General features: G+C 48.8%; 1 protein-coding gene across 3 annotated transcripts in view; it reads left to right on the top strand.

Annotated features, from left to right (window-relative positions):
- pax-5 (Pax-5 protein) overlaps nucleotides 1–14,972 on the top strand; it is a 132,514-nt gene that overhangs the window by 84,902 nt on the left and 32,640 nt on the right. For all 3 annotated transcript variants that reach the window (XM_036989322.1, XM_036989323.1, NM_001124682.1), the window contains exon 6: nucleotides 9,786–9,886. In XM_036989322.1, coding sequence (XP_036845217.1) covers nucleotides 9,786–9,886 — 101 coding nt within the window. The remainder of the gene's footprint in view (nucleotides 1–9,785; nucleotides 9,887–14,972) is intronic.

Raw genomic sequence — 14,972 nt, 5'->3', positions numbered from 1 at the left:
GGGGTTGCTAGGGGTGTTGTGGACAGGGTGGCTTGGGGTTGCTAGGAGTGATGTGGACGAGAATGGCTTGGGGTTGCTAGGGTGTTGTGGACAGGATAGCTTGGGGTTGCTAGGGTGTTGTGGACAGGGTGGCTTGGAGTTGCTATAGGTGTTGGGGACAGGATGGCTTGGGGTTGCTATGGTGTTGTGGACAGGGTGGCTTAGAGTTGTTAAGGGTGTTAGGGACAGGATGGCTTGGGGTTGCTAGGCTGTTGTGGACAGGATAGCTTGGGGTTGCTAGGGTGTTGTGGACAGGGTGGCTTGGAGTTGCTAAGGGTGTTGGGGACAGGATGGCTTGGGGTTGCTAAGGGTGTTGGGGACAGGATGGCTTGGGGTTGCTAGAGTGTTGTGGACAGGATAGCTTGGAGTTGCTAAGGGTGCTGGGGACAGGATGGCTTGGGGTTGCTAGGGGTGTTGGGGACGGGATGGCTTGGGGTTGCTAGGGTGTTGTGGACAGGGTGGCTTCGAGTTGTTAAGGGTGTTAGGGACAGGATGGCTTGTGGTTGCTAGGGTGTTGTGGACAGGATAGCTTGGGGTTGCTAGGGAGTTGTGGACAGGGTGGCTTGGGGTTGCTAGGGGGGTTGTGGACAGGATGGCTTGGGGTTGCTAGGGGGGTTTTGGACAGGATGGCTTGGGGTTGCTAGGGGGGTTGTGGACAGGGTGGCTTGGGGTTGCTAGGGGTGTTGTGGACAGGGTGGCTTGGGGTTGCTAGGAGTGATGTGGACGAGGATGGCTTGGGGTTGCTAGGGTGTTGTGGACAGGATAGCTTGGGGTTGCTAGGGTGTTGTGGACAGGGTGGCTTGGAGTTGCTATAGGTGTTGGGGACAGGATGGCTTGGGGTTGCTATGGTGTTGTGGACAGGATAGCTTGGGGTTGCTAGGGTGTTGTGGCCAGGGTGGCTTGGAGTTGCTAAGGGTGTTGGGGACAGGATGGCTTGGGGTTGCTAGGGTGTTGTGGACAGGATAGCTTGGGGTTGCTAGGGTGTTGTGGACAGGGTGGCTTGGAGTTGCTAAGGGTGTTGGGGACAGGATGGCTTGTGGTTGCTAGGGGGGTTGTGGACAGGATGGCTTGGGGTTGCTAGGGGTGTTTTGGACAGGATGGCTTGGGGTTGCTAGGGGGGTTGTGGACAGGATGGCTTGGGGTTGCTAGGGGTGTTGTGGACAGGATGGCTTGGGGTTGCTAGGGTGTTTTTGGACATGATGGCTTGGGGTTGCTAGGGGGGTTGTGGACAGGATGGCTTGGGGTTGCTAGGGGTGTTTTGGACAGGATGGCTTGGGGTTGCTAGGGGGGTTGTGGACAGGATGGCTTGGGGTTGCTAGGGGTGTTGTGGACAGGGTGGCTTGGGGTTGCTAGGAGTGATGTGGACGAGGATGGCTTGGGGTTGCTAGGGTGTTGTGGACAGGATAGCTTGGGGTTGCTAGGGTGTTGTGGACAGGGTGGCTTGGAGTTGCTATAGGTGTTGGGGACAGGATGGCTTGGGGTTGCTATGGTGTTGTGGACAGGGTGGCTTCGAGTTGTTAAGGGTGTTAGGGACAGGATGGCTTGGGGTTGCTAGGGTGTTGTGGACAGGATAGCTTGGGGTTGCTAGGGTGTTGTGGACAGGGTGGCTTGGAGTTGCTAAGGGTGTTGGGGACAGGATGGCTTGGGGTTGCTAAGGGTGTTGGGGACAGGATGGCTTGGGGTTGCTAGAGAGTTGTGGACAGGATAGCTTGGAGTTGCTAAGGGTGCTGGGGACAGGATGGCTTGGGGTTGCTAGGGGTGTTGGGGACGGGATGGCTTGGGGTTGCTAGGGTGTTGTGGACAGGGTGGCTTCGAGTTGTTAAGGGTGTTAGGGACAGGATGGCTTGGGGTTGCTAGGGTGTTGTGGACAGGATAGCTTGGGGTTGCTAGGGTGTTGTGGACAGGGTGGCTTGGAGTTGCTAAGGGTGTTGGGGACAGGATGGCTTGGGGTTGCTAAGGGTGTTGGGGACAGGATGGCTTGGGGTTGCTAGAGTGTTGTGGACAGGATAGCTTGGAGTTGCTAAGGGTGCTGGGGACAGGATGGCTTGGGGTTGCTAGGGGTGTTGGGGACGGGATGGCTTGGGGTTGCTAAGGGTGATGTGGACGAGGATAGCTTGGGGTTGCTAGGGGTGTTGTGGACGGGATGGCTTGGGGTTGCTAGGGGTGTTGTGGACAGGATAGCTTGGGGGTTGCTAGAGTGTTGTGGACAGGATAGCTTGGGGTTGCTAGGGTGTTGTGGACAGGGTGGCTTGGAGTTGCTAAGGGTGTTGGGGACAGGATGGCTTGGGGTTGCTATGGTGTTATGGACAGGGTGGCTTTGAGTTGCTAAGGGTGTTGGGGACAGGATAGCTTGGGGTTGCTAGGGTGTTGTGGACAGGATAGCTTGGGGTTGCTAGGGTGTTGTGGACAGGGTGGCTTGGAGTTGCTAAGGGTGTTGGGGACAGGATGGCTTGGGGTTGCTAAGGGTGTTGGGGACAGGATGGCTTGGGGTTGCTAGGGTTTTGTGGACAGGATAGCTTGGAGTTGCTAAGGGTGTTGGGGACATGATAGCTTGGGGGTTGCTAGGGAGTTGTGGACAGGATAGCTTGGGGTTGCTAGGTTGTGGGCAGGGTGGCTTGGAGTTGCTAAGGGTGTTGGGGACAGGATGGCTTGGGGTTGCTAGGGGTGTTGGGGACGGGATAGCTTGGGGTTGCTGTGGGTGTTGTGGACAGGATGGCTTGGGGTTGCTAGGGGTGTTGTGGACGGGATGGCTTGGGGTTGCTAGGGGGGTTGTGGACAGGATGGCTTGTGGTTGCTAGGGGGGTTGTGGACAGGATGGCTTGGGGTTGCTAGGGTGTTGTGGACAGGGTGGCTTGGGATTGCTAAGGGTGTTGGGGACAGGATGGCTTGGGGTTGCTAGAGGTGTTGGGGACGGGATGGCTTGGGGTTGCTAGGGTGTTGTGGACAGGGTGGCTTCGAGTTGTTAAGGGTGTTAGGGACAGGATGGCTTGGGGTTGCTAGGGTGTTGTGGACAGGATAGCTTGGGGTTGCTAGGGTGTTGTGGACAGGGTGGCTTGGAGTTGCTAAGGGTGTTGGGGACAGGATGGCTTGGGGTTGCTAAGGGTGTTGGGGACAGGATGGCTTGGGGTTGCTAGAGTGTTGTGGACAGGATAGCTTGGAGTTGCTAAGGGTGCTGGGGACAGGATGGCTTGGGGTTGCTAGGGGTGTTGGGGACGGGATGGCTTGGGGTTGCTAGGGGTGATGTGGACGAGGATAGCTTGGGGTTGCTAGGGGTGTTGTGGACGGGATGGCTTGGGGTTGCTAGGGGTGTTGTGGACAGGATAGCTTGGGGGTTGCTAGAGTGTTGTGGACAGGATAGCTTGGGGTTGCTAGGGTGTTGTGGACAGGGTGGCTTGGAGTTGCTAAGGGTGTTGGGGACAGGATGGCTTGGGGTTGCTATGGTGTTATGGACAGGGTGGCTTTGAGTTGCTAAGGGTGTTGGGGACAGGATAGCTTGGGGTTGCTAGGGTGTTGTGGACAGGATAGCTTGGGGTTGCTAGGGTGTTGTGGACAGGGTGGCTTGGAGTTGCTAAGGGTGTTGGGGACAGGATGGCTTGGGGTTGCTAAGGGTGTTGGGGACAGGATGGCTTGGGGTTGCTAGGGTTTTGTGGACAGGATAGCTTGGAGTTGCTAAGGGTGTTGGGGACATGATAGCTTGGGGGTTGCTAGGGAGTTGTGGACAGGATAGCTTGGGGTTGCTAGGTTGTGGGCAGGGTGGCTTGGAGTTGCTAAGGGTGTTGGGGACAGGATGGCTTGGGGTTGCTAGGGGTGTTGGGGACGGGATAGCTTGGGGTTGCTGTGGGTGTTGTGGACAGGATGGCTTGGGGTTGCTAGGGGTGTTGTGGACGGGATGGCTTGGGGTTGCTAGGGGGGTTGTGGACAGGATGGCTTGGGGTTGCTAGGGGGGTTGTGGACAGGATGGCTTGGGGTTGCTAGGGTGTTGTGGACAGGGTGGCTTGGGGTTGCTAAGGGTGTTGGGGACAGGATGGCTTGGGGTTGCTAGAGGTGTTGGGGACGGGATAGCTTATGGTTGCTAGGGAGTTGTGGACAGGATGGCTTGGGGTTGCTAGGGAGTTGTGGACAGGATGGCTTGGGGTTGCTAGGGTGTTGTGGACAGGATAGCTTGGAGTTGCTAAGGGTGTTGGGGACAGGATGGCTTGGGGTTGCTAAGGGTGTTGGGGACAGGATGGCTTGGGGTTGCTAGGGTTTTGTGGACAGGATAGCTTGGAGTTGCTAAGGGTGTTGGGGACATGATAGCTTGGGGGTTGCTAGGGAGTTGTGGACAGGATAGCTTGGGGTTGCTAGGTTGTGGGCAGGGTGGCTTGGAGTTGCTGTGGGTGTTGTGGACAGGATGGCTTGGGGTTGCTAGGGGTGTTGTGGACGGGATGGCTTGGGGTTGCTAAGGGGGTTGTGGACAGGATGGCTTGGGGTTGCTAGGGTGTTGTGGACAGGGTGGCTTGGGGTTGCTAAGGGTGTTGGGGACAGGATGGCTTGGGGTTGCTAGAGGTGTTGGGGACGGGTTAGCTTGGGGTTGCTAGGGTGTTGTGTACAGGATGGCTTGGGGTTGCTAGGGTGTTGTGTACGGGATGGCTTAGGGTTGCTAGGGTGTTTTGGACAGGGTGGCTTGGAGTTGCTAAGGGTGTTGGGGACAGGATGGCTTGGGGTTGCTAAGGGTGTTGGGGACAGGATGGCTTGGGGTTGCTAGAGTGTTGTGGACAGGATAGCTTGGAGTTGCTAATGGTGCTGGGGACAGGATGGCTTGGGGTTGCTAGGGGTGTTGGGGACGGGATGGCTTGGGGTTGCTAGGGGTGATGTGGACGAGGATAGCTTGGGGTTGCTAGGGGTGTTGTGGACGGGATGGCTTGGTGTTGCTAGGGGTGTTGTGGACAGGATAGCTTGGGGGTTGCTAGAGTGTTGTGGACAGGATAGCTTGGGGTTGCTAGGGTGTTGTGGACAGGGTGGCTTGGAGTTGCTAAGGGTGTTGGGGACAGGATGGCTTGGGGTTGCTATGGTGTTATGGACAGGGTGGCTTTGAGTTGCTAAGGGTGTTGGGGACAGGATAGCTTGGGGTTGCTAGGGTGTTGTGGACAGGATAGCTTGGGGTTGCTAGGGTGTTGTGGACAGGGTGGCTTGGAGTTGCTAAGGGTGTTGGGGACAGGATGGCTTGGGGTTGCTAGGGGTGTTGGGGACGGGATAGCTTGGGGTTGCTGTGGGTGTCTTGGACAGGATGGCTTGGGCTTGCTAGGGGTGTTGTGGACGGGATGGCTTGGGGTTGCTAGGGGGGTTGTGGACAGGATGGCTTGGGGTTGCTAGGGTGTTGTGGACAGGGTGGCTTGGGGTTGCTAAGGGTGTTGGGGACAGAATGGCTTGGGGTTGCTAGAGGTGTTGGGGACGGGATAGCTTATGGTTGCTAGGGAGTTGTGGACAGGATGGCTTGGGGTTGCTAGGGAGTTGTGGACAGGATGGCTTGGGGTTGCTAGGGTTTTGTGGACAGGATAGCTTGGAGTTGCTAAGGGTGTTGGGGACAGGATGGCTTGGGGTTGCTAAGGGTGTTGGGGACAGGATGGCTTGGGGTTGCTAGGGTTTTGTGGACAGGATAGCTTGGAGTTGCTAAGGGTGTTGGGGACATGATAGCTTGGGGGTTGCTAGGGAGTTGTGGACAGGATAGCTTGGGGTTGCTAGGTTGTGGGCAGGGTGGCTTGGAGTTGCTGTGGGTGTTGTGGACAGGATGGCTTGGGGTTGGTAGGGGTGTTGTGGACGGGATGGCTTGGGGTTGCTAGGGGGGTTGTGGACAGGATGGCTTGGGGTTGCTAAGGGTGTTGGGGACAGGATGGCTTGGGGTTGCTAGAGGTGTTGGGGACGGGATAGCTTATGGTTGCTAGGGAGTTGTGGACAGGATGGCTTGGGGTTGCTAGGGAGTTGTGGACAGGATGGCTTGGGGTTGCTAGCGGTGTTGTGGACAGGATGGCTTGGGGTTGCTATGGGTGTTGTGGACAGGATGGCTTGGGGTTGCTATGGATGTTGTGGACAGGATAGCTTGGGGTTGCTAGAGGTGTTGGGGACGGGTTAGCTTGGGGTTGCTAGGGTGTTGTGTACAGGATGGCTTGGGGTTGCTAGGGTGTTGTGTACGGGATGGCTTAGGGTTGCTAGGGTGTTTTGGACAGGGGTCGTGTGTTGCAGTGATCGCTAAACATTAACTGTTACAGTAACCCTAAACATTAACCCTCTACCTCTCTCTCTCTCTGTCTCTCTGTCTCTCTGTCTCTCTCTCTCTCAATTCAATTCAATTCAATTCAAGGGCTTTATTGGCATGGGAAACATGTGTTAACATTGCCAAAGCAAGTGAGGTAGACAACATACAAAGTGAAAATATAAAGTGAAAAACAACAAAAATTAACAGTAAACATTACACATACAGAGGTTTCAAAACAGTAAAGACATTACAAATGTCATATTATATATATATATACAGTGTTTTAACAATGTACAAATGGTTAAAGGACACAAGATAAAATAAATCAACATAAATATGGGTTGTATTTACAATGGTGTGTGTTCTTCACTGGTTGCCCTTTTCTCGTGGCAACAGGTCACAAATCTTGCTGCTGTGATGGCACACTGTGGAATTTCACCCAGTAGATACGAGAGTTTATCAAATTTGGATTTGTTTTCGAATTCTTTGTGGATCTGTGTAATCTGAGAGAAATATGTCTCTCTAATATGGTCATACATTGGGCAGGAGGTTAGGAAGTGCAGCTCAGTTTCCACCTCATTTTGTGGACAGTGTTGCACATAGCCTGTCTTCTCTTGAGAGCCATGTCTGCCTACGGCGGCCTTTCTCAATAGCAAGGCTATGCTCACTGAGTCTGTACATAGTCAAAGCTTTCCTTAATTTTGGGTCAGTCACAGTGGTCAGGTATTCTGCCGCTGTCTACTCTCTGTTTAGGGCCAAATAGCATTCTAGTTTGCTCTGTTTTTTTGTTAATTCTTTCCAATGTGTCAAGTAATTATCTTTTTGTTTTCTCATGATTTGGTTGGGTCTAATTGTGCTGCTGTCCTGGGGCTCTGTAGGGTGTGTTTGTGTTTGTGAACAGAGCCCCAGGACCAGCTTGCTTAGGGGACTCTTCTCCAGGTTCATCTCTCTGTAGGTGATGGCTTTGTTATGGAAGGTTTGTGAATCACTTCCTTTTAGGTGTTTGTAGAATTTAACGTCTCTTTTCTGGATTTTGATAATTAGTGGGTATCGGCCTAATTCTGCTCTGCATGCATTATTTGGTGTTCTACGTTGTACACGGAGGATATTTTTGCAGAATTCTGCGTGCAGAGTCTCAATTTGGTGTTTGTCCCATTTTGTGAAGTCTTGGTTGGTGAGCGGACCCCAGACCTCACAACCATAAAGGGCAATGGGCTCTTTCTCTCTCTCTCTGTCTCTGTCTCTCTCTCCCTCTGTCTCTCTCGCTCTCTGTCTCTCTCTCTCTCTCCCTCTCTCCCCTCTCTCTCTCTCTCGCTCTCTGTCTCTCTCTCTCTCTCTGTCTCTCTGTCTCGCTCTCTCTCTCTCTCTCTCTCTCTCTCTCTCTGTCTCTGTCTCTCTCTGTCTCTCTCTCTCTGTCTCTCTCTCCCTCTCTCTCTCTCTCTGTCTCGCTCTCTGACTTATCTCTCCCCTCTCTCTCTCTCTCTGTCTCTCTCTCTCTGTTTCTCTCTCTCTCTCTCTCTCTCTCTCTCTCTCTCTCTCTCTGTCTTTCTCTCATAGAGAGTCCAATCAGCGGTCCAATCTCCCTCTTTCTCTCTGTTTCTGGTCCTCTGTCCTGACTGACTGGGGTCAGTCTTTGAAAGTGTGTGTGTGTGTGTGTGTGTGTGTGCGTACGAGTAAAAGTACAGTGTGTGTGTGTGTGTGTGTGTGTGTGTGTGTGTGTGTGTGTGTCTTTGACAGGGCCATAGAGAAAGCAATAAGCCAGTAGAGATGGTGCTATCAGAGAGACATGATTGATCAATTGAATTCCATCAGGACTGGCGGCCGCAAGGGATTAAGTGGGTCGCCGTGGGTTACCCGGCTAAAGCATCATCGCCTTTATCTCAGCGCTGATTGGTCTGTCACCAGGGACCCAGATCATACGCTCACTGAGAGGAGGGTGAGAGAGAGAGAGAGAGACATTATTATCAAGACGTGTGCTTGTTATAGTGAGAATGAGGACTGTAAAAACCTACTGTATCTGTCAACAAGCTACAGAATACAGTGTGTGTGTGTGTGTGTGTGTGTGTGTGTGTGTGTGTGTGTGTGTGTGTGTGTGTGTGTGTGTGTGTGTGTGTGTGTGTGTGTATTTGAATGTGAATTGGAAAATGATGATTTATAGAGGACTGTTATCGTACACACTCTCTTTTCTTATGACTTATCTCTCTATCCTTACTCCTTTCAAACTCCCCTCTCCCTCCCCTCCCCTCCATCTTCCCCCCTCTCCCTCTCCTCCCTCTCCATCTCCCCCTCTCCATCTCCCTCTCTCCCACTTCTCTCTCTCCATCTCCCCCTCTCCTCCCCCATCTTCCCCCTCCTCCCTCTCCATCTCCCCCTCTCCATCTCCCCCTCTCCCACTCCTCCCTCTCCATCTCCCCCTCTCCCTCTCCTCCCTCTCCATCTCCCCTCTCCCTCTCCTCCATCTCCATCTCTCCCTCTCCCTCTTCTCCCTCTCCATCTCCCCCTCTCCCACTCCTCCCTCTCCATCTCCCCCTCTCCCTCTCCTCCCTCTACATCTCCCCCTCTCCCTCTCCTCCATCTCCATCTCCCCCTCTCCCTCTTCTCCCTCTCCTCCCCCTCTCCATCTCCTCCCTCTCCATCTTCCCCCTCTCCCTCTCCATCTCCCCCCTCTCCCTCTCCTTCTCCTTCCCTCCATCTTCCCACTCCTCCCTCTCCCTCTCCATCTCCCCCTCTCTCTCTCCTCCTCCTTCTCTCCATCTTCCCCCTCCTCCCTCTCCCTCGCCATCTCCCCCCTCTCCCTCTCCTCCTCCTTCTCTCCATCTCCCCCCTCTCCCTCTCCTCCTCCTTCTCTCCATCTCCACCCTCTCCCTCTCCATCTCCCCCCTCTCTTCTCTCTCCCCCACAAATGAAAAAATATTTTGGGATGGCTGTCATCACAGACACACACACACCTACACACACACACCTACACACACACGGCTGTGACCCCAGGACTAAAATAGGTTCTCAGCAACGTTTTAGAAACAGTGAATTGGCTCTATAACTCAGGGGTTTTCACCCCCTCCCCTTTCTTCTGCTGTTCTTTCGTTCTCTCCATCTAATCATTTGGGACGGACAGTCTTCAGAGTTCTGATAATTGTCTCGTTTAGAAGCTTGAACCGGCCAATCGCTACTGCTGACCACAGCTCACACATGGACACACACTAGACTAGTGAAAAACCACTCTCTCTCTCTCTCTCTCTCTCTCTCTCTCTGTCTCTCTGTCTCTGTCTGTGTCTCTCTGTGTGTCTCTCTGTGTGTCTCTCTCTCTGTGTCTCTCTCTCTGTCTCTCTCTCTGTGTCTCTGTCTCTGTCTCTCTCTCTGTGTCTCTCTCTCTCTATCTCTCGCTCTCTCGCTCTCTCTCTCTCTCTCTCTCTCTCTCTCTGTCTCTGTCTCTATGTCTCTCTCTTTGTCTCTCTCTCTGTCTCTCTCTCTCTCTGTCTCTCTTTCTAACCTCTCTCTCTCTCTCTCTCCACAGCCCTCCAGGAGTCTCCTCTAGCCAATGGCCATGGTCCAGGAGGGCGGGACTTCCTGAGGAAGCAGATGAGAGGGGACCTCTTCTCGCCTCAGCAGATTGAGGTATTGTCACGTACACCGGGGCAGATGCAGTGAAACGTGTTATTTTACAAGGCCAGCCATAGTAGTACTGTGCCCCTGGAGCAAATTACGGTTCATTGCCTTGCTCAAGTGGCACATCGGAAAAATTGTTCACCGTGTTGTCTAGATGTGGTTCTGGGTTGTAGAGATAACCTACTCTGTGTTTCAGTGTGATAGATATGTGGTTCTGGGTTGTAGAGATAACCTACTCTGTGTTTCAGTATGATAGATATGTGGTTCTGGGTTGTAGAGATAACCTACTCTGTGTTTCAGTGTGATAGATTTGTGATAGATGTGGTTCTGGGTTGTAGAGATAACCTACTCTGTGTTTCAGTGTGATAGATATGTGGTTCTGGGTTGTAGAGATAACCTACTCTGTTTTTCAGTATGATAGATATGTGGTTCTGGGTTGTAGAGATAACCTACTCTGTGTTTCAGTGTGATAGATTTGTGATAGATGTGGTTCTGGGTTGTAGAGATAACCTACTCTGTGTTTCAGTGTGATAGATTTGTGATAGATGTGGTTCTGGGTTGTAGAGATAACCTACTCTGTGTTTCAGTGTGATAGATTTGTGATAGATGTGGTTCTGGGTTGTAGAGATAACCTACTCTGTGTTTCAGTGTGATAGATTTGTGATAGATGTGTTTGTGGATTGTAGAGATAACCTACTCTGTGTTTCAGTATGATAGAGATGTGTTTGTGGGTTGTAGAGATAACCTACTCTGTGTTTCAGTATGATAGACATGTGGTTGAGGGTTGTAGAGATAACCTACTCTGTGTTTCAGTAGTATGATAGACATGTGATTTCAGTAGTACGATAGACATGGGATTTCAGTAGTATGATAGACATGGTTGTGGATTGTAGAGATAACCTACTCTGTGTTTCAGTATGATAGAAATGTGGTTGTGGATTGTAGAGATAACCTACTCTGTGTTTCAGTATGATAGAGATGTGGTTGTGGGTTGTAGAGATAACCTACTCTGTGTATCAGTATCATAGAGATGTGGTTGTGGGTTGTAGAGATAACCTACTCTGTGTTTCAGTATGATAGAGATGTGGTTGTGGGTTGTAGAGATAACCTACTCTGTGTATCAGTATCATAGAGATTTGGTTGTGGGTTGTAGAGATAACCTACTCTGTGTTTCAGTATGATAGAGATGTGGTTGTGGATTGTAGAGATAATCTACTCTGTGTTTCAGTATGATAGATATGTGGTTGTGGGTTGTAGAGATAACCTACTCTGTGTTTCAGTATGATAGAGATGTGGTTGTGGGTTGTAGAGATAACCTACTCTGTGTTTCAGTATGATAGAGATGTGGTTCTGGGTTGTAGAGATAACCTACTCTGTGTTTCAGTAGTATGATAGAGATGTGGTTGTGGATTGTAGAGATAACCTACTCTGTTTTTCAATATGGTAGAGATGTGGTTGTGGGTTGTAGAGATAACCTACTCTGTGTTTCAGTATGATAGAGATGTGGTTGTGGATTGTAGAGATAACCTACTCTGTGTTTCAGTAGTATGATAGAGATGTGGTTGTGGATTGTAGAGATAACCTACTCTGTGATTCAGTATGATAGAGATGTGGTTGTGGGTTGTAGAGATAACCTACTCTGTGTATCAGCATGATAGAGATGTGGTTGTGGGTTGTAGAGATAACCTACTCTGTGTTTCAGTATGATAGAGATGTGGTTGTGGGTTGTAGAGATAACCTACTCTGTGTTTCAGTATGATAGAGATGTGGTTGTGGATTGTAGAGATAACCTACTCTGTGTATCAGTATGATAGAGATGTGGTTGTGGATTGTAGAGATAACCTACTCTGTGATTCAATATGGTAGAGATGTGGTTGTGGGTTGTAGAGATAACCTACTCTGTGTTTCAGTATGATAGAGATGTGGTTGTGGATTGTAGAGATAACCTACTCTGTGTTTCAGTATGATAGAGATGTTGTTGTGGATTGTAGAGATAACCTACTATTAGATTCAGTATGATAGATATGTGGTTGTGGGTTGTAGAGATAACCTACTCTGTGTTTCAGTATGATAGAGATGTGGTTGTGGATTGTAGAGATAACCTACTCTGTGTTTCAGTATGATAGAGATGTGGTTGTGGATTGTAGAGATAACCTACTCTGTGTTTCAGCAGTATGATAGAGATGTGGTTGTGGGTTGTAGAGATAACCTACTCTGTGTTTTCAGTAGTATGATAGACCTGTGTTTTCAGTAGTATGATAGACATGTGATTTCAGTAGTATGATAGACATGTGATTTCAGTAGTATGGTAGACGTGGTTGTGGATTGTAGAGATAACCTACTCTGTGTTTCAGTAGTATGATAGAGATGTGGTTGTGGGTTGTAGAGATAACCTACTCTGTGTTTCAGTATGACAGAGATGTGGTTGTGGGTTGTAGAGATAACCTACTCTAATAGGGAAACTAATGGTGTGTCGGCACGCTGTGTCCGTATTGACATTCCTTTAATCTGTCCCAGGAGAGGTTAACGACGGGGCGGGAGACTATTATCGACCTGTCCGTCAATCATTATTACCTCACTTCCTGCTGGGAAGAACACGACAAAGGGGGCTTGTCTACTGATGCATCATGGGATAGTGCTGGGATTAAAGGCCTGCGGGTTTGTTGATCTATTTGTTTTATCGACACTGAAATAACTGAAACCAAAACGGAAACTGTATAGAAAAATATAATGGGATCTATATTTATAGTCTCTTCAATCTGTCCAGCTAGATAACAGTCATCTATAGTCTCTAGATAACAGTCATTTATAGTCTCTTCACTCTGTCCAGCTAGATAACAGTCTCTAGATAACAGTCATCTATAGTCTCTAGATAACAGTCATCTATAGTCTCTAGATAACAGTCATTTATAGTCTCTAGATTACAGTCATTTATAGTCTCTAGATAACAGTCATCTATAGTCTCTTCACGCTGTCCATCTAGATAACAGTCATCTATAGTCTCTAGATAACGGTCGTCTATAGTCTCTAGATAACAGTCATTTATAGTCTCTAGATAACAGTCATCTATAGTCTCTAGATAACAGTCATCTATAGTCTCTAGATAACAGTTATCTATAGTCTCTTCACTCTGTCCAGCTAGATAACAGTCATCTATAGTCTCTAGATAACAGTCATCGATAGTCTCTAGATAACAGTCATCTATAGTCTCTAGATAACAGTCATCTATAGTCTTTTCGCTCTGTCCAGCTAGATAACAGTCATCTATAGTCTCTAGATAACAGTCATCTATGGTCTCTAGATAACAGTCATCTATAGTCTCTAGATTACAGTCATCTATAGTCTCTAGATAACAGTCATCTATGGTCTCTAGATAACAGTCATCTATAGTCTCTTCACTCTGTCCAGCTAGATAACAGTCATCTATAGTCTCTAGATAACAGTCATCTATAGTCTCTAGATAACAGTCATCTATAGTCTCTTCACGCTGTCCATCTAGATAACAGTCATCTATAGTCTCTAGATAACGGTTGTCTATAGTCTCTAGATAACAGTCATCTATAGTCTCTAGATAACAGTTATCTATAGTCTCTTCACTCTGTCCAGCTAGATAACAGTCATCTATAGTCTCTAGATAACAGTAATCTATAGTCTCTAGATAACAGTCATCTATAGTCTCTTCACTCTGTCCAGCTAGATAACAGTCATCTATAGTCTTTTCGCTCTGTCCAGCTAGATAACAGTCATCTATAGTCTCTAGATAACAGTCATCTATGGTCTCTAGATAACAGTCATCTATAGTCTCTAGATTACAGTCATCTATAGTCTCTAGATAACAGTCATCTATGGTCTCTAGATAACAGTCATCTATAGTCTCTTCACTCTGTCCAGCTAGATAATAGTCTCTAGATAACAGTCATCTATGGTCTCTAGATAACAGTCATCTATAGTCTCTTCACTCTGTCCAGCTAGATAACAGTCATCTATAGTCTCTTCACTCTGTCCAGCTAGATAACAGTCATCTATAGTCTCTATATAACAGTCATTTATAGTCTCTAGATAACAGTCATCAATTTTCTCTAGATAACAGTCATCTATAGTCTCTGATAACAATCATCTATAGTCTCTTCACTCTGTCCAGCTATATAACAGTCATCTATAGTCTCTAGATAACAGTCATCTATAGTCTCTGATAACGATCATCTATAGTCTCTTCACTCTGTCCAGCTAGATAACAGTCATCTATAGTCTCTAGATAACAGTCATCTATGGTCTCTAGATAACAGTCATCTATAGTCTCTTCACTCTGTCCAGCTAGATAACAGTCATCTATAGTCTCTAGATAACAGTCATCTATGGTCTCTAGATAACAGTCATCTATAGTCTCTTCACTCTGTCCAGCTATATAACAGTCATCTATAGTCTCTTATTATTAACCATACATAATGAGTGACTAAACTTATCCCTTACCTTATTAACCATACATAATGAGTGACTAAACTTAACCCTTACCTTATTAACCATACATAATGAGTGACTAAACGTAACCCTTACCTTATTAACCATACATAATGAGTGACTAAACTTATCCCTTACCTTGGAAATGTGAGGTAGAGAGAACGTCTAATTCTGCAGTGAGACGGTGAGAGCTTGTTGGATTATATATACACACACACACACACACACACACACACACACACACACACACACACACACACACACACACACACACACACACACACACACACACACAGAGCAGCAATCTTTAAGTCATACCACAGATTCCCAATCGGATTGAGGTCTGGGCTTTGACTTTAGCAGTATGCTTAGGGTCACTGTTCTGCTGGAAGGTGAACCTCCGTCCCAGTCTTAAATCTCTGGAAGACTGAAACAGGTTTCCCCCAAGAATGTCCCTGTATTTAGCACCATCCATCATTCCTTCAAATCTGACAAGTTTCCCAGTCCCTGCCGATGAAAAACAGCATGATGCGGCCACCACCATGCTTCACTGTGGGGATGGTGTTCTCGGGGTGATGAGAGGTGTTGGGTTTGCGCCACACATAGCTTTTTTTCTTTTATGGTCAAAAAGCTACAT

This window comes from Oncorhynchus mykiss, chromosome 10 (genome assembly GCF_013265735.2).
Source record: "Oncorhynchus mykiss isolate Arlee chromosome 10, USDA_OmykA_1.1, whole genome shotgun sequence".
In the NCBI taxonomy this organism is placed as follows: Eukaryota; Metazoa; Chordata; class Actinopteri; order Salmoniformes; family Salmonidae; genus Oncorhynchus; species Oncorhynchus mykiss.
Note: the sequence above shows the minus strand (reverse complement) of the source record. Positions and strands in the feature narration are given on the sequence as shown.